At 47.1% G+C, this 17,581-nt stretch overlaps 1 protein-coding gene across 1 annotated transcript in view; it reads left to right on the top strand.

The window, feature by feature from the left end:
- The window catches only part of NLRC5 (NLR family CARD domain containing 5), a 34,454-nt gene extending 17,442 nt beyond the window's left edge, over positions 1 to 17,012 (top strand). Inside the window, exons 24-47 of the mRNA XM_017824187.1 lie at positions 116 to 205; positions 315 to 377; positions 908 to 991; positions 1,645 to 1,728; positions 2,305 to 2,394; positions 3,252 to 3,317; positions 3,824 to 3,907; positions 3,984 to 4,067; positions 4,666 to 4,752; positions 5,208 to 5,288; positions 5,828 to 5,911; positions 6,311 to 6,394; positions 7,022 to 7,105; positions 7,772 to 7,855; positions 7,951 to 8,034; positions 8,708 to 8,791; positions 9,450 to 9,533; positions 10,390 to 10,473; positions 11,000 to 11,083; positions 12,410 to 12,493; positions 12,642 to 12,725; positions 13,600 to 13,683; positions 14,565 to 14,648; positions 15,690 to 17,012. Of these exons, the coding sequence (XP_017679676.1) occupies positions 116 to 205; positions 315 to 377; positions 908 to 991; positions 1,645 to 1,728; positions 2,305 to 2,394; positions 3,252 to 3,317; positions 3,824 to 3,907; positions 3,984 to 4,067; positions 4,666 to 4,752; positions 5,208 to 5,288; positions 5,828 to 5,911; positions 6,311 to 6,394; positions 7,022 to 7,105; positions 7,772 to 7,855; positions 7,951 to 8,034; positions 8,708 to 8,791; positions 9,450 to 9,533; positions 10,390 to 10,473; positions 11,000 to 11,083; positions 12,410 to 12,493; positions 12,642 to 12,725; positions 13,600 to 13,683; positions 14,565 to 14,648; positions 15,690 to 15,771 (1,987 nt within the window). The 3' untranslated portion in view covers positions 15,772 to 17,012. The remainder of the gene's footprint in view (positions 1 to 115; positions 206 to 314; positions 378 to 907; positions 992 to 1,644; positions 1,729 to 2,304; positions 2,395 to 3,251; positions 3,318 to 3,823; positions 3,908 to 3,983; positions 4,068 to 4,665; positions 4,753 to 5,207; positions 5,289 to 5,827; positions 5,912 to 6,310; positions 6,395 to 7,021; positions 7,106 to 7,771; positions 7,856 to 7,950; positions 8,035 to 8,707; positions 8,792 to 9,449; positions 9,534 to 10,389; positions 10,474 to 10,999; positions 11,084 to 12,409; positions 12,494 to 12,641; positions 12,726 to 13,599; positions 13,684 to 14,564; positions 14,649 to 15,689) is intronic.
- Positions 17,013 to 17,581: the final 569 nt, after the last annotated feature.

Genomic DNA, 17,581 nt, shown 5'->3' with positions numbered 1-17,581 from the left:
TGGGATGGGTCCAACCTTTTGCATCTTGAAGTAAAGAATGGGAAAATTTGGCCGTGTGTATTGGAGCTCTTCTTAGGACCTGATTTAACTGTTTTCTCTTTCTCCTCCTTTTCAGTATTAGGCAAAACACATTGTCCCCACGTTGTGCTGTTTTACTCCTCAACTCCATCAACCTCTGTGAGCGGATCAGAATGGTGGATGTCCGGTAAGACACTCACACTGTTTGGAGTCCAGCAGCTCAGCTTTAAAGTGACTACAGAGCTTGTCATCTTCGAAGAGCATTGCTGAAGGACTGTCTTTTGTGTCTGCTTCAGGTCAAGTGAAAAGGCCTTTTTGCATTTAGGAGCAAGCATGCAAAGCCAGAAGGCATCCTGCAGGTACTGCGTACAACACTTATTGTAATTCACTTGTGGTTGGGTTGGAAGCACTAGTGCAGGGAGGAAAGTTTCCTCTTGTATTGGGAATTCATGAACTGGTAGCCAAGGAGTTTGGGCTAATAACTGAAGCTTTGGGGCTCAATTCATGTGCCTAAGTGCGACCCCAAACCATTTGGATGCATGTGGGGTTGGCAGAGGCCTGTGCCTTTCTTGAGTGGCCACTGGACTCCTGATGATCATCACAAGCACCTGAACTCAGTGCTAGTCACTGCATTTCCCAAATGTGTGCCTCAAATTGTGGGTGATAATCTCCACATAAAGACCTGTGTGATGTGTGTGTGACACATGTTGCAGACTGGGAGTTATGGTTCCTAGGTGCCCCTGGAAAGAAGATTGTAACATGTCTTCAGTTCAGCACCAAGGAGATGGCAAAAATTGTGAATGTTGCACAGAGACTGGTGCAGCTCTCAGTGCCCAGGCTGAGCTTGGTTGCTGGCCATGCTTTGACTCTCCTGCTGTCTCACACGCAGGCTGACAGATTGTGCCATCGGGGAAGGGCAGGTAGAGGAGCTCTGCAGTGTCCTGGAGCAGCACGGGTGGCTGGCAGAAGTGGAGTAAGTGGGGCTTGGGGTGTCACCATGACCTTGAGCCAACCTTGGGGTGTCACCATGACCTTGAGCCAACCTTGGGTTGGCTTGGTTCAGCATGGGTGTGTGTGCTCCTTCAGACTGTTCAGAAGTAAAATCAATTAGAAATAACACAGGTCCTTTATATATATATATTTATATATTTTAAGAGGACTTGAGCTGGTGGGACAACTCCTTGGGATTTTTCACTCTGTGGGGCTGTTTTGAGGCATTTGTTGCTCTACCTGGGCTCTGCTCTGAGCTTGTGTTCAGAGCTCTTCGTCTGAGCTTATGCATGAAGTAGTTTCATAAGCCAGTGGTTTGTTTTAAACAGACCATTATTGGCCAAGGTGGAATCTAAGCCCAGGAAATTTGAGTTTTTCCTTCAAGGCTTCTCAGACGAGCACTGCTGTTTAAAAGAAACATAGAATTATGGAATGATTTGTGTTGGAAGGGACCTTTAAAGGCCATCTAGTCTAACACCCTGTCATGAGCAGGGACATCTTCAACTAAATCAGGTTGCTCAGAACTCTGTCCAACCAGGCCTTGAATATTTCCTGGGATGGGGCATCCCCCACCTCTCTGGGCAACCTGTTCCAAAGGCTGAGTTTTGGTTGGCCACATTGTTCTTCTGCTTTCAGTCTCTCCAGGAATCAGCTGGGAGATGAAGGCCTGATGTGCCTTTTGGACCACTTGCATCAAGTGCCCATTTCCTGTTCCCTCAAGTAAGCAAACACACTGTGAATCTGAGGTGTCCTGAGCAGAAAGGTGTTCGTGTGACCCCATCACAAAGCTGCTTGTCATGCTTCTTGCCCTCTCCTGCCTTGGGAGGAAAGGTCTGAGTTGAGGCCAGGGTGACTCAAAGCCTGCTGAAGTAAGTAAAGGTCCTTTTATTAGTGTCAGCAGGAGGAAACAGGGACCAGAGTGGGGTGGTGTGACAGCAGCTGATCAAGTCCCCTGAGTTTTCAGTTCATCACTTTTCCATGTATGTTGTCCTCTTTGAGTTACTCAAGACCCAGAGGTTCTCTGAGCTGAGCTGTGCCCTACACCAGCCTCTCCCCTTCCCTTTCTGGTGGGATAGCAAATGCTGCCTCTGTAGTGTAAGAGGCAAATAGTTGCTGTGTCCCCCAAGTCACCAGCGGTGTGTCTTGGAGGGGGTCAGTGCATCGAGCATAGCCAGAGGGGCTCAGCACCCCACAGACTGCTCTGCCTTCAGTGCCAGCTTGAATTTTGCCACTGTGGCCTGGGGACAGCCTCAACTCCTGGCACCTAAAAAAAATCTGTCCTTCTCTTCTCTGCAGTCTCAGCCATAACAGGATTTCTCAGGATGGAGTTCTGCATCTCGTAAATGCCTTTGTCACCTCTGGAAACACCACTGAAGTTCAAGTCAGGTGAGTGTTTCTCTTCACTAGTTTCTGATGCTTCCTTGCTTGTTTTCCTCTACAGGTTTTCAACTAGCTTTGTGTACAAGTGCATGCAAAGCTTTTGTTTATGTCCATTTCTAATGGCAAAACATAACAGCAGAACTGTTTTTGCACAGGGCCACACCATTTCTGTGCACAGACACACAGCTGTACCAGTTATCATGTATGTATCTGTTAATGAACCTCTTCAGGGCAGGAGTCAGCATTTGCTTTCTAAAATTCACTTCAGTATGTTGAAATTTCAGAATCTATGGAAAGAAACTTCCAGTGTTCTTTACTTGGATTTGCATCTTTATCTCCTTTTCTCTCAGGCAAAAATAGCCCATGGGCTCTGGGCCTGTTGCACTGGCATAAAGTGCTTTTCTCACAGATTCCAGTCACAGGGCTGGGCCGTTCTGCACATCTGACCTTGTCAGTGTTTATGGTCATGGCACCAGTTGGTCCTGAATCAGTTTTAACCAGGGGCACTTCCATTCATTCCTGCAGTTAAATGTGGGTGCTGAGTCTTTGGGCTGGACTATTTTAAAGCTGATCAGTCTCCTGTTTTCCCTCTCCCCAGAGCTTGGCAGAGAGTGCAGGGACAGGAGGCAGACAAAAGCAGGACAGGTCAGGATTTATTCTCCAAACACCAGTGCTGCCTTATGTCAATTTAGCCTTAGTGAGACCTCATTGAAGCATTTTCCTGGGCTGGTTTATTGTAGAGAGGGGTGAGCTGGGCCAGGTAACTCTGTCACTGCTGTGCTGGGTTGTATTGTTAAATTCTGACCACTGGGACAAATAGTAATCATCCCTCCAAATCTTACTCTCTTTTCTTCTCTGTGCAGTTTGTGCCCCAAAGCAACTTTAATCCTCAAGCTGACAAGCAGAAATGAACCAAGAAAGATTTTGAGGTAATGTTACAGATTTTTTGCAGTGATTTCTTTGGCAAAGGAGGTGTCCTTTTTCTAGGGACAGGGCAGATGACATCTCTTTTTGCCCCTACCTCCTGGAATGGTGATATTTTACACTGATAGCTAATGGATTTCCTTTGATGCACCTTCTGAGATGAGAAGAGCTTTCTCCTGCCACAGAGATTCCCACATCCCTTCCTCTCTCTGCTTTCCCTCTGACTGTTCCTCACCTGGGCACCTGTAGGTGTGCCTACAGTCCCTGTCACAGGACAGGGTGACACAAAAAGCTGCACCATTAGCATACAGGTATGCTCTACCAGAACATCTCATCAGGTGCTTCTGAAGTGTTGCCACAATCTTTTTTTGGAGGCCCTGAAAGGTGTTCAAGGTGTTGGTGCCATGCTTCTTTCTCTGTGGGGGAAAGGCTGTGATGCCTGAGATTTCTGGGTCAAAAAGCCCTAACTGCTTGTGGTGAACTAAGCCAGTTCCCTTTTTTATCCTTTCAGACTTGCAGAGTGCAACTTTCAGCCAGAGCACTTGGAAAAGTTGTTCTTGCTCCTGGAAAACTGCACTGATCTGATGGAGTACACGTGAGTTAGTGGCTGCTTGGACCCATTTGGCTGGGCTCATTTGTGAGCTCTTCCTTACAGTGAGCTTTGGTTCTAGGTCCTCAAATAACAACGTGACAGTCCAAGCTGCAGAAAGACTTTTGCATTCTCTGAGGAAAGATCAGGGCTCTCTGAAAATCAGGTACTGTGCCACTGTGCTGATCTGAGGCTGGTCTGGTCATCTAAGATCTCCTTTCATGAGAAACAAAAGTGAACTGTGTTTTTCCCAAAGACAGCTAGCACTGGCCTTAGAAATTACCATGGCTGACTCTCAGTTATTGGCATTTGGCCTTATATCCTTGATTCCTACTAAGCATCATGTAAAGCTCTGACCATAATCTGTGCTGTGTCTCTGTAAACCACTACCTGCCTTACAAGGAAGGGTGATAATTCTGGTGAACAACATTCCCACTGTGTCCTTGCCAGAGTATCCCGCAGTTTACCTGGGTAAGGAATTCTCCACTTCTCCCAAAATGTGTGATGTTAGAGCTCAGGGGCCAGGCTCCCCCTCATTGCTGCCAGTGGTGCACAGGCAGGAGGGAAGCTGATGTCAGTGTTCTCCTCTGGGCTGCTTCTGCCTGTTCCCAGTTTTCACCCTGTTTCCTGTGCAGACACTGCTCTGCTAAGCAAAGCAACCCTTCCATGTATGTGAGAGTGTGGAGCACTCAGCTGGCAGAGGCAGAGATGGTTCTGTGCATGTAAATAAAGCAGAGCTTTATGTTCTATACCCTGCTTTACAGCATAGAAGAGCCATGGGTGTGCAAAGAAAGAGTCATGGACCTTCTCAAGCTGGCTCTCCAGGCCCGTGGAGACATTACTGAGATCACGTAAGTAGCACCTCAAGTTCTGGGGTCTTTCATGTATTTTCTTTTAGCCTCATACTTTTAAGGAAATGGGATTGAAGCCAGCACTTGATCTTGATCTTCTGTTCTTTATTCACTGTCTATACTGCATTTGTGAGCTACTGGCCAGCTTGAAGCAAGTTTAACCCAAATGTCTGGTGGGTAGATGTGCTTAGCATGTTTGTGGTCACACACCTCAAAAGGTTAAATGGAAAGGAGGCCGTGTTCCTGGTCTCCTTTGGGAGAAAGGGTGCCAAGATTAGGCTGGCTTTGGAACTAGTTTAAACATTGCAAACCTCTTCAGAGATGGGTGGTTGGCATTCATGCATCAGCATAGTCCCATCCCATCCAGTCCTCCTGATTTTTCTTATGGAAAATAGTGTTTTCTCTCCCTCAAGAGTTCAGAGGTTTATGATATTCTCTGATCTCTACCTTTCCAGGATATGTAAAGATAAAACCCTCTTCCAGTTAGACGTCAGGTTCCCACACTGCCTGGAGAAAGTGAAATCAGTCGTTAGCAGGTGAGAAAGCAACTATTTACCATTATTTTCTGCTTGTTCTGAAGCTCTGTGTGGGCTGAAAAATATTTTCAGAGCTTCTAAAGCTCTGATCTCCATGGGTTCAGTCTCAAAATGCCTCTGTGCCACACATGTGGAAGAAACTCTATTCATGTGCACGTGTCTTCTGGGCTGCTCTCCTTCAGGCCTATACTAGACCTGCATGAGGGAAAAAAATCCACCTTCCCTGCAGGACCAGGAGCACTCAGGTGGCAGGAGCACTTTGAAGACTCTTAAGACATGCTGGCTTCTGCAGGAGCGTGGAGAGAGAGCAGCATTAGTGTCTTTTTCCCTTCGTGCAGCTGAAGAAGGCGGCAGATGTCCCCTTGGGCAGTGGGGACGGGCTGGGTTTCTCTACACTGGGTTGTGACATAAATGGGACGTGGCAGGACAGCCCTGGGTGGGCTCTTGAAAGCCCTGATCTGTCCCTAAGCCTGGCCCTGAGGGGCACCAGGTGCTGCTGATCCTCATGGGCAGTCATGTTGTGTGTTTGTCTCCTGCAGATTGAGTCAGTGCAAGCCAGAAATCAGGCAAGCTTCCTTCTGCCAAAGGGTTTGGGAAAAATGTGCTCAGCTTCAGGAACTGAGGTGAGTGGCCAGGCATAGGCATTGCAAAGGATTTTTTGGGAGGGGAGTAACTTGTCCTAGTGAGTGCAGGAGAGCACACAGCAGGGCGTGGAGAGGCCAGTGCAAGGTCCCAGTCCCTGCCCTCTGGGTCCCCTACTTGGAGTGTTTGAATGGAAAACAGAAAAGACCCACAGACCTGGTGGCCTCCTGGTGTATCCTTTGAAGTCATCTAAATTCCCTTGTGCCCAGATAACCTACACTTTCTCACCATGGCTGGGAGCTCCCCTGGGACCTTGCCAAGCATCAGTGTGCCACTTCCTCACAATGTCCCTGCGCTGGTGTGCTTTAGCTGTGGGCTTGGCACAGACCTTTGGTCACCAGTGGATGGCACAGCCCGGACCTGTTGTTCTCTTCTTGCAGATGGTCTCATGTGGAACTCCATGAGGATGAAGCAGAAATGCTAGTCAGGATTTTGCTACCTCTTCCAGAGCTGAAGAGGTTTGGGTATGTTCTCAGCTGTGGTCTTTTCCACATATTTATTATTTGCTCAGCCCTGTGCCTCACACCAAGCCTCTCTGAACTCTCCTTGTCTGGAATATGGTCCTGAGCTCCGGGATCTGGGAGAGATGTCTAGGTTGCAAACTCAACAGTTAATGCTAAAGGTGGTTTTAAGTACACCATGTGCATGTCCTGAGGCTTTTTCCTTTCCCCTTTTTTGAAGTGAAAGCAATTTGAGACTGAGACCTTGGCTTTGGTTAACACTGTAGTTAAGTTTGTACCACCCTACTGTGTAAAAAAGCTTCTTCTGGTTTGAGCAGCCTTTTCACAGCCCTCTTCAACAGCTTGTAGGGCTCGTAAAGGGCATCTCTGCCCAGTGAAATTCTGGGGATTGTTTGGCCCAGGCAGTGCTCCAGGCAGAGACTGTACATGTACATCATGTGAGCATCTCTGAACTGCCTGGTCCTCTTAGTCCTGCAATGGGAGGTGTGAAAATCTCTCCAAACTTACTGGTCCCTGATGTCTATGTTGGATGGGGTTTGGGAGGGGGCAGCTTGCCTCTCAGTGGAGTAAACTCCTCTTTTTCAGCGTGTTGAGACCCAATCTTCTTCTTTGATCCTTGCTGTTTTGCAGGCTGACCTATAGCAGTATTATGACAACTGGAACTGATAATTTGATCATGGGCTTGCAGAATTGCCAGGCCATTGAAGAGCTCAAGTGAGTGTGTTATTACCAGTCTGTCCAGAGTCTGATGGGTCCTTCTAGAAGCTTTAGTTAAACAGCAGCTTCTCTTTTCCTGTACTGTGGACAGAGGTACTTTTCCTGATGAGTGGAGGACTTCTGATAGGGAAGAAGAAACAATTCCTTTTTCCTTACAATAAATAGTGAGTGAGACAGAGATCACTAGTCTGTGGCAGGGAATTCCAGCAAATGTTTTGGTAGTGTTTCTGCATGGATCTTGTCCTAGCTGGAAGGCAGTGTTTCCCATGCAGTAATCCCAGAGCCAGCAGTAATCCCAGAAATCCTGGAGGATAACCTGGAGGCCTTCACACAGAGGTTGGTCTTCCAGGCCCCTGCATGTGGGGCATCCTTCTGAGATGAAGTGCCACTGCACTGTGTGTCACTGTCGTGAGAGCTTTGCCATCTTGTGGTCACAGTGGCACCTTGCTCCACAAGGGACTGGATTCTTGCTCCAGAGGTTTGGGATTCTCCTGGTATTTTATCAGGATCCAGACACATCCATTAGAAGTGCATGAGAGAACAAAACAGAAGATTATTCCCAGGGACTGGAATACACTCCCACGTCTCCCACCCTTGTTCTGCACCCCTCTTCACCAACTGCCCATGGGTAGTGAGTTGTCCCTGTGTTATTTCATCCTTTAGCCTGGGCTGCATGAAGCTCAGCAGCGCTGCCATTCCTAAACTTGTGCTGGGACTTTGTGAGATGCCATCTCTGAAAAGGCTCATGTAAGTATGTGACTGCAGTTTGCCTCTAGCCCGGCTTGGGAGGCTGAGTAACAGGAGCTGAAGGTCCATTTTTTTCCTCTGGATGTTGTTTCCAGCTTGAACCACAACAGCATTGGGAATGATGGCTGCTCCAGACTCGCAGAAGCCTTGAGGAATATGCACTACTTGGAGGAAATCAAGTAAGTTTCTCCTTTCTAGGTGACCACTGGTGCCAACACATGGAGAGACCCAGATGTGCTTACACACAGTGTGGAAACAAAAGCAGGGAGGCTGTAAAATGCTTATGTATGAGGTACCTTGGACTAGAGGAAAGCAGAACTTGATGTTCAGAAGAGGAAAATTTGTTCTTATCCCACTTTGCTGCAGTCACATAGAAGATAGATTAAACAGCCTCTGGATTTAAATCTTCCCTGGGATCCAGAATAGGGTTAGAGGCCCCCTTCTCTCCTGGGAGAGCCTCAGACCCAGCACTTGCCCCGTCTGAAAAGATCTGAATGTGGAGCCAACCCCAGGCTTCCTCTGTTTTTCCCCCTCTCCCTCTTGCCAGATACTGTCCATTCTCCACTCTAGCAGTTTGGAAAATAATAGCAACCTGTTGCTGGTCTTGTTATTCTGGTTGAAGTAATTTCCCACTCATCAACAGGATCCAGTAATTTTGATTGTTCTTTGCAAATCTTTTAATACCTCATTAACACCTATTTATCTTTCATGAGATAGTCAGGACAAACAGCTCTTTGATTCTGCTGCCAGGGTCCGAGGTGTCATCCAGCAGATGGGAGACATTAAATAAGATCTCCTACTTGGTCTGGTACTTTGTGCTTTCCTTTACAACACAGCCTCTCTTCTTTAAAGTTTAAGCCACAACGATATTGGAGATCCAGGCCTGATAAATCTAGCTGCTGTCCTGCTGGAAATGCAAAACCTGAAGAAAATCAAGTGAGTCCCCTTTGTTTTGTTCCAGCTGTTTTGGTCGTGGCCACGGTTGGTGGAGAAGCTTGGGTGGGAATCCCTGTGCTACCTTCTCCTAGACAATGTTCTACTGTCTGGCTTAGTTGTGTCCTGGAAAGTAAATGTGTGGGGAATTGTACAAGTCTCATATCCAGGCAGCACCTTTCCTTGCCCCAGTGTGGGGGCCCCCTGTGTTGCCACACTGCTTTGAGTTACTGGTGGAAGTAGAGGTGATATTGAGAATTTGCCAAAGCCAGGACACAGTCTCTAGACAAGGATTTAAACTGTCCCTTCCCCAGGGGAACAGAAATTAGAGCACCCAGGCTCTTTGTTAGGCTCGTCTCTGGGGTATGCCTTGTAACGTTTTGAAATTAAAAACCTGGAAATTACTTGAAACAAGAAATGGAAATTCCCATTTCTGTCTGGGAGAGGGAAAACTGCTCCTTCCTCTCAGTACCTGCAGGGCCAGGAGTTACTCATTACTTGACAACAGCACTACAAATCCCCAAACCGTTTCCCAGTGACCTGTGTAGCCCTTTATTGCAGTGACCCCAAGTCTCCCATCACACCAGGCAAACAGTGAAATATCTGAAGCTGGTACATTCTGGTTCTCATTTAGTCACTGAGAATCTCATGCTTATTTTAGCCTTTCAGGGAACTGTCCTAGTCCTGCTGGAGGGGAAAAGCTGATGGAAGCTCTTGCCCACTGCAAGCACATCGAGGAGTTACTGTAAGTGTGTCATTTCCAGTGTTCCTTCAGGAAGCTGGGCCAAAATCAAGGCACAGAAACCAAATCTGATATAGCTCCAGTAAGGCCAGGATCAGTTTTGCCCCTGATTCTTATGAGAGCAGAGTAAAAACTCTCTGCTACACAGGAAAGGAATGTGTGGTTCTGGGTGTGGGAGCTCTGGGGGTTGGTTGTTCACTGGTTTCTCTCAGAGATTTCCAAGAACTGTACAGTCAACATTAGTGGGGAGGAGATGAATCTGTGGTTTTATAGACAATGTCACAGGGGCTGTGCAGTGCCTGTGTTGCCCAAGGAACCAGCATTAATCTGTGTGGCCGCAAAACTGGAGGGAAGAAGACAGATAGAGGCTTTACACAGCCAGATGTATTGGCATTCCAGTCCAGACCAGTTTATAGAACATATGTGTGCTGCCCTATTAAATAAACAAAATTTAAAAATAGGCAAATCAGAAAAAGTTACATTTAAAACACTGGAACTGCCCATGTAACCTTCAGATTACAGTATGTGGACTAAGGGCACATATGAAAAAGTGCTTGAAAAGGTTGAACCTTTCAGTTCAATTCCAGCTCAGCTCAGTCAGAGAGGGACATCAGTGTGCTCCTGGAAAGTGCAAGTCACTTTTACTTCCCTGTTTGACTTCTGCAGGATTACAAAACCTCATTGTTCCTTCCTCCCACCCTCAGTGCCCTTTGAATCATGGGCATTGACTCCTTTCAGCATAGTCCCATGCATATGTGGGTGAGGAATGGGGGGTCACACATCTGTGTGGGTGACACACAGGTGAGGAATGAGGCTCTTAACTTCACTGCCAGTAACATTTCATTTCTGCTTCTTCCAGACTGTCAAGGAATGGTTTTGGAGACAGGACAGCAGCAACACTTGCCCTCTCTTTGCCTCACATGACCAAACTGAAGATCCTGCAGTAAGTGTCAGCCTCTGGATAGGCTGGATATCCTAGAGAATACGGGGTATCGTTGAAAGAAGGAATGGGAAAAGGCATAGGCTGTGCTGGTGCACTGGTCTCTTGTTTAGACAGTAATTTAAGGGTGCCAGGATTGAGAAACCCTCCACTGTGCTCTGTTGTCAGAGTCACATAAATTATTCTTGCTTAATCTCTTCCAGCATTAGCTTTAGAGATGAACCAGGTAGTGGATATACAGAAAAATAAGCCTTAAAATTGTTTTTGAGTATCTTAGTTTCTGACTGTCCTCTTGTTTTGGTGGAACCTAAGCCTTTGTGTTTGCAGTGACTGCCTGACTGTGCTTTGCTGGCCCCCACTGTTGCCTTCCTGTTTTTCTTTAAGATTAATCCACAAGGATCCCAGGTTGTTACTGATACCGGGCATTGGTTCAAAAGATTAGCAGTTTTCTTCTTGGCAAGTTAAATGTGAGCTTTTGTTACAGCTTTGTTCCAAAATAATCCTCCATTGTTTATGTTTCCTTTGTTAGCTTGCAGCACAGTAACATCAGGCAGGCAGGAGGGCTGGAGCTGGCCAGGGCCCTGGTGGTGTGTGAGCTGCTGGAAGAGATAAGGTGGGTCATGGCAGGTGCACTTGGGATGGAGCCAAACGTATCCTGGAATCAGTGGTTGGGGTTGGAAGGGACCTTGGGTGACCATCTAGTTCCACCCCCTGCCATGGGCAGGGGCACCTTACACTAGCCCAGGTTGCTCCAAGCCCCATCCAAACTGGCCTTGGACACTTCCAGGGTTGGGGCAGCCACAGCTTCTCTGGGCAACCTGTCCCAGGGCCTCACCAACCTCACAGGGAAGAATTTCTTCCTTGTATCTAATCTGATCCTGCCCTCTGTCAGTTTGAAGCCATTTCCCATTGTCCTGTCACTCTGTGCCTTTGTGCAAAGCCCCTTTCCAGCTCCCTTGTAGCCCCTTTAGGTACTGAAAGGAGCTCTAAGGCTTCCCCAGAGCCTTCTCTTCTCCACACTAAGAATGGACTGGGATCACTCTGTGGGTGGGGAATCATTTCAGCTCACTGAGGCTGTCACACAGGCTCTTTCCATGCTCAGGTGCATCTGCAGAGGGCAATCACTCCACCTGTCCTACACTTTCCATAGGATGAGAGGAGACACTCTCTGAAGGTCACTGGACTGCAAGATCACCCCTGCACAGCTTAGATCACCCCAGATGTTAAACCCTGTCTGCCAGTGCTGTTTACTGGGTTTTGTACAGCCATGTGCCTTGGGGCTGCTGTGTGCAGTAACCTGGGGAGCAGTAGAATTTCTAAATATGGAACTGAAAGTGTAAAGGTGATGGGAATTAACTCTTCCTGCTGCATCCTTGATGCCAGCATTCTTTGCTATGTGTTTGTTGTTCAATTACAAGTTGAATTGGGGTGTTGGTAAATAGGTGTGAGAGATGTTAGTTTAGGGGAGGGACTGCCATGGATTGTGTGTGCTGGTAGGTGAGAGCAGCACAGCCTGGTGAAGGCTGGGAGGCAGTTGCTGCTCCTCCTGAATTTTGAGAGCCATGTCTTCTTCCAACTCTCCCTTATAATTATTTCCTCTCAAGTCACACCAGTCTTTAACTCCAGTATAGCTTTTTATTTCCAGTTTCACACACAACACACGATGTGCTGCAGGTCTGTCCTTCTTAGCCACTGATCTGCAAGCAGTTCACTGCTGAATGGACTGAGGTTGTGAGTTACAGCAGGGCTGCCATTTCCATTTTACCAAGCAGTGATTTGCCCTAGAATTGCTGTGTACTGATCTGGCTCATCCCTGCTGTCTGCAGAGTCCTCGCTTAGTCTGAGTTCTAGTTATTGACTTGCTAGTTCACATATTTACATTTTCTCTGACTGTACCCGCTTTTTCTGCTCCCATTCAAAGCTTTTCCATTACTTACAGTTTATCAGAAAATGACCTTGGAGAACAAAGTATCCATGCCCTGTCCAAGGGGCTGCCATGCTTGGGACGCCTCCGGAAGATCGAGTGAGTACCAGGGCACCGAGGGCTGCCGGGGGAGAGTGTGGCTGGTGTTGGCAGCACTGCCGGGGCAGGAGCACAGCAGACAGTGCTGGTGCCCTACTCCCCACAGGCTCTGACATCAGCACACTGTGCCCTCTGTCTTTTCTCTCAGCTTGAAATTCTGTGGAATCACTGATGATGCTTCAAAATCACTTTCTCAAGGCTTCCGACAGTGCCCTTCCATGGAGGAGATAATGTGAGTGTGGGAATGGATGGGGAGACCCTTCAGCACACAGGTCACTCATGTGTTAATGTCAGCTCCTATTTCCAACTGCAGTGCACTTCTGACCCTGCTAAATACTTGTTGATACTTCCCACTGAGTTCTTTTCAGTGGTAAATTTACTAGTAATTTACTAATTGATGAAATACACTGCTAAAAATTTTTGGCATAGCTAGCGACTTACTGGAAGCTGAATGTGAGGAGCTGAACAGAATATGGAGGAAAACACTCATGTTCAGACTCTGCCAAATTGCCCATCGAGCTCTCTGTGGTCCAGTTCTTGCCTCTGTTTTTTTACAGAGGTCCAGAGCAGAGCAGGCTGCTTATCAAGTAGCAAAGAAAGGATCTAAAGAACTTTCTCACTTGCTAATACATCAAAAAGTTAAAACTCTAATCCTTCAAGAGCCCTGCAAGCTATCCTTTGAAAAGAGCTCAGAATCACCAGGCAGCTGTAAGAGCAGGTCAGAGAGGCATTTTAGCTGCTGCAGTAGTTTAACACCACTGGCACAAGGAGGAGTGGCCCTGGGATAAAGCTGTGTGCTCAGCAGTCATTTCCATATCTCTTTCCCTGGGCCTGCAGGACTCTGAGATAACCACAGCCCACAGGCTCTGTGGTGACACTCCCTGGTGTCTTATCATACGTGCAGATATGTGGTCAAATGGAGAAAACTTCTCAAAATAAAGCTTATAATCCAGGAGAATGTTTACCTGGCATTATAAGAGGGCAATTAGCTCTGGTTAACAGGCCAATCTATGAGGGGGTCATATCACGGTAGTGGTAATAGTGGTAGGTAGCATCTGCTTGTGTTTATCCACTGACTCATGGCTGGGATTTCTTGTCTGCCTTAGACTGTCTTGGAATGCCCTTGGAGATGGAGGAGCCCGAGAGCTGGCCAGTGCTCTCCCAGAGATGGAAAAGCTGAAGGTGTTAGAGTGAGTACAGCCCTGAGAGCAATCCCTGAAGACTTGTTTTTCTGCCACTGAGCCTTCAATCACAGGACTTCCAAAAGGGGACATACATTAGGAATAACAGACAGACAGGCTGCTGCAGTTTAGCTTCCTGCTGAGCCTGCTCCATGCACCAAGGGCCAGCCTTGCCTGGGTGATACTCTTGAAGCAGCACTGATTTTGTTTAAGGTGGTTGGGGCATGGGTATCTAAGCAGAAGCTAAGGTGTGAAGGTCTCCTCTTTGAGATATGAGAGACAGACTGGTATTTCTAGAACATGACTCGTGTCATCTAATGACCTCAGGTGAGCTGCTTCCTGCAAGCTTTTTTTCTTCTCTTTAGTGTCTGGGATGGTCTAGATGGGTACTGTGCTCAGAGAGCCTTCCTTTGTGGCTCTTTGGAATACGTGGTGCACATCTTCCATCTCTCAGATATATGAAAATATCAATCTGTGGGTCATAGGGTCAGGAAGTGAAATTAGTTTGTCTTGTGAAGGGAAAGCACACACTGGGCTGTTTCACAGGTACAAGCAGGAAGGTTGTGTATGAGGCAGGGGAAGTGGTTACTGGCAATTTTGGCACCAGGTTCGCTGTGGGATCTGTTAGAGTGCTCCAAGGGCAAGAGATCTGCTCGCAGGTCCTGGTGCTAGAAGGAGATTGCAGGGAGCAGTGCACACACACTCCTTGAATAAGTAGGGCCATGACGTTAAAGACAAGGCCGATGTGAGTTGTGTGGCGTTGCTGTGCTTGTGCAAAAGCGTAGCTGTGGAGCTCTTCTGGGACAGGAAAAGGAGCCAGTGGTTATTCAGCTGCTTTCCACTACTGGCTTGGTTTGGATTTTAAAACTCTCTTTTGGTTTTTAAAACAGCCTGGAGAAAAATCGCATTGGAGCCTGTGGGGCCACAAAGCTGGCGGAGGAACTTGCCAAGTGCCCGGAAATTCAGTCCATAAGGTGAGCAGGTACCCCAGAGTTCTGTGGTTGGTTTTTGGCTCAGCAGGGAAGTCAGGGCAGATGTGACCCATGCTCCTGGTGCCCTGGGTTATCTGGCATGGAATAGGATATTGCAGGGCACGCAGACACAGGCCAAGTAAGCTGAGGGTTTTCTAGGCCAGCTTCACTTCCTCAGAAAGCCCTGTAAAAAAAGAGTCTGAAAAGTTTACTGGCTTTAAATGAGTCAAAAATAAGGACCCAGTTGTCTCCATCAGGAAGTTGTTGCATTCTTTCTTGTAAGTTTTCATTCTCCCATTGCTTCTGGTTTCACTTCTGAGATATATTTCTACCCTGTCCCACTCTGTCCTGGGATCCATATCTCCCAGATACTTGGGCACCTGATTTTTTGTGCTCTTTGTCATTGCATCTCCAAACCCTGGGTATCAAACTCCCCTAGAAACCTCTTGTAGGAGAGACCCACTCACCCTTCACTCACTTGAAAAGTCACTCTTCTGAGAGGTCCTCTGGTAACATTCTGGTAAAACAGGTCCTGGACCCAAGTGTCTGCTCCTGCCTGAGCTGTCTCTGGCCTCAAACTGGCTCTGTCTGACCCAGAGCCCCTGGGGAATGATTCTGATCCTGGCTGGAGATTGAAGCCCTCTGTTCCTGCTCAGATTGTCCCTTTGACTCCTCGGGGTAGAGTCCCAGGATGGGCACCTTTGGGTTAGACTACATCAAATGAGGTAGACGAAGAAGGGTGGCTCATGTAAATCAGGTTGCTCCTGTGTGACTCAGTTCTTCCTCTGCTTTCTGAGACCTTACTGGCCTGAGGACTTTTCAAAGCCTTAATCTCTCTCCCAGCTAGATAAGTGATGTCCCCTCAGCGGGCAGGCAGCTGCTGGGCTGCTGATGTGCCACTGGGATATGGCCATACCTCACTCCTGTCTCACTGTCAGACATGATCTGGTGGGAGCCCAGGGCTGCCTCTCCCACTGTTTTTGGCAGGGCACATCCCCACTCACCGTGCTTGGTGCTGCAGTAACATGTTTGCTGTCCTTGCAGGCTGTGGGACAACCCCGTGCCCAAGGGCCTCGCGGAGAGTTTGACAAGCCAAGACCCAAGACTGTGTTTCTCCTTCAGCTAGCAAAGAAGAGCCCTTGCCTGACCTAGGAGTTGCTCTACACCTCCCACTGCCCTAAAAAAAAAAAATGCACTGAAGAACCCAGGAAATCAAAGTTCCTACACTTAAAAACTGTAACTATTAGGTCTTCCTTTGCTGCACTGAACCAAGTGTGAAGACTTTTGTTTGTTTGTTTGTTTTGTCTTTTTCATTTTGGTTTGGTTTTTGTTTGTTTGTTTTTTATATATATATTTTGTTTCTTATGAGCTTTTATTGTACGGAAGAGCAAAAGACTGTGAAAAATTGCTGCTGAGCAGGCAGTGTTCTTGGTGTAAAAACACTGAAACTCTCTTCAAGAGGGTAACTTTCTGGAAAGTTATTAGCAAATAGTGAATGTTTGTGTACTAGACACTACCTATTTATTTATTGCCCTAGTGAAAAAGGGACACCAGGCACCTTCATCCAAACTTCATCTGTGTCAAAAGTTAAATATTTATATTTAGGGAGGGGCAGCAAATAAGAGACCCAGAAAGAAGAGAGGTCGTAATTAAGTCACCGGCCAAAAATTATCAATATCTATACTGTGATAACAAAGAAAAGCTGATATTACCATAAATTTCAATGAGGAACTTTAAAGGACTGAAGGTTGTAAAACACCTTTTAAGAAAATGGACTGCTCTGTGTGAGAGGAGTGTGCACTACTGACTGTTTTCATGTGGCGTTTTTTAGACCTTTGTGGGGTTTTTGTAAGACTCCATTGCACTGATCTCTTCCAGGAGATACAAGGGGTCAGTTAACTTGAAACACTGTCCACGTGATAGATCCTTCAAGCCTCTACAACCCCCCAAATCCCAAAGCCTACGTGTTGCTGGGCAATGGATGTTGGACCTCTGGGAACTGGAGGGAGAAGATCCCAAACACTGAGTTTTGCTGCTCGATGGAGGAGACAGAACTACAGCTGCCCTTGCATGCATGGAACACCAGCTTTTGTTACAGGAGTGTGGCCACATTGTTCTCATTATCTGTTAACAAGTATTACAATGTTTTCCTTACGTGTTTGTGCTGTAAATATTTAAATCTTGTGGTGGATTTATTTATGGAATTCTGTTTACGGAGGTGTTTGCCTGGGGAGATGTAACTGATCTGATTTGGGCAGGGCAGGCATCTGGAATGAGATGGAAATGCTGGTCCAGCAAACCTTTGGGCAAAGGACACGAACAGCTGGTGCTGGTTATTCCTGGAGGAGCCTCTGTCCTTATTTAAAGATCAGCATTACACTCTGTGAGATAATGACGTCGTGGTGTAGAAGTGGGACACATTTTGCAGAGACTGTATTCTGAAAAGGGTTTAAAAACAAGGACAAAGGAAAAAAGAGGTAGTGAAATTCCTTACCAGGCCATAATTCCATTAAGTATCTCAAATCTAAATACTGGCATTTAGGAAAAGCTTCACCAAATGGGGATTTTATTTTCATCCTGTATTTTCAGTTCTAATTTGCAGATGTGAGTCTTCCCAGCGACCATCAGAGGATGAGAGTGGCACCAAAGGCAGTGTGATCTACAGGGTAGACACTCCAGAGTTTACCTCATCACAGCTCTCAAGGTGAGCGTGTTTGTCAGCCAGGCCCTGGAAGACTCCCTGCCAGGACTTCTTTTGGAAATACAGGAGGTTGGATGGAGAAGAGAAGGCTCCAGGGAGACCTTAGAGCCCCTTCCAGTGCCTGAAGGAGCTCTGAGAGAGCTGGAGAGGGACTTTGGACAAGGGCCTGGAGTGACAGGACAAGGGGGAATGGCTTCAAACTGACAGAAAGCAGGGTTAGATCAGATATGAGGAA

Source organism: Lepidothrix coronata, unplaced genomic scaffold, assembly GCF_001604755.1.
Source record: "Lepidothrix coronata isolate B3197 unplaced genomic scaffold, Lepidothrix_coronata-1.0 Scaffold110, whole genome shotgun sequence".
Lineage (NCBI taxonomy): Eukaryota > Metazoa > Chordata > Aves > Passeriformes > Pipridae > Lepidothrix > Lepidothrix coronata.
This window is presented reverse-complemented; position numbering and strand designations above follow the sequence as displayed.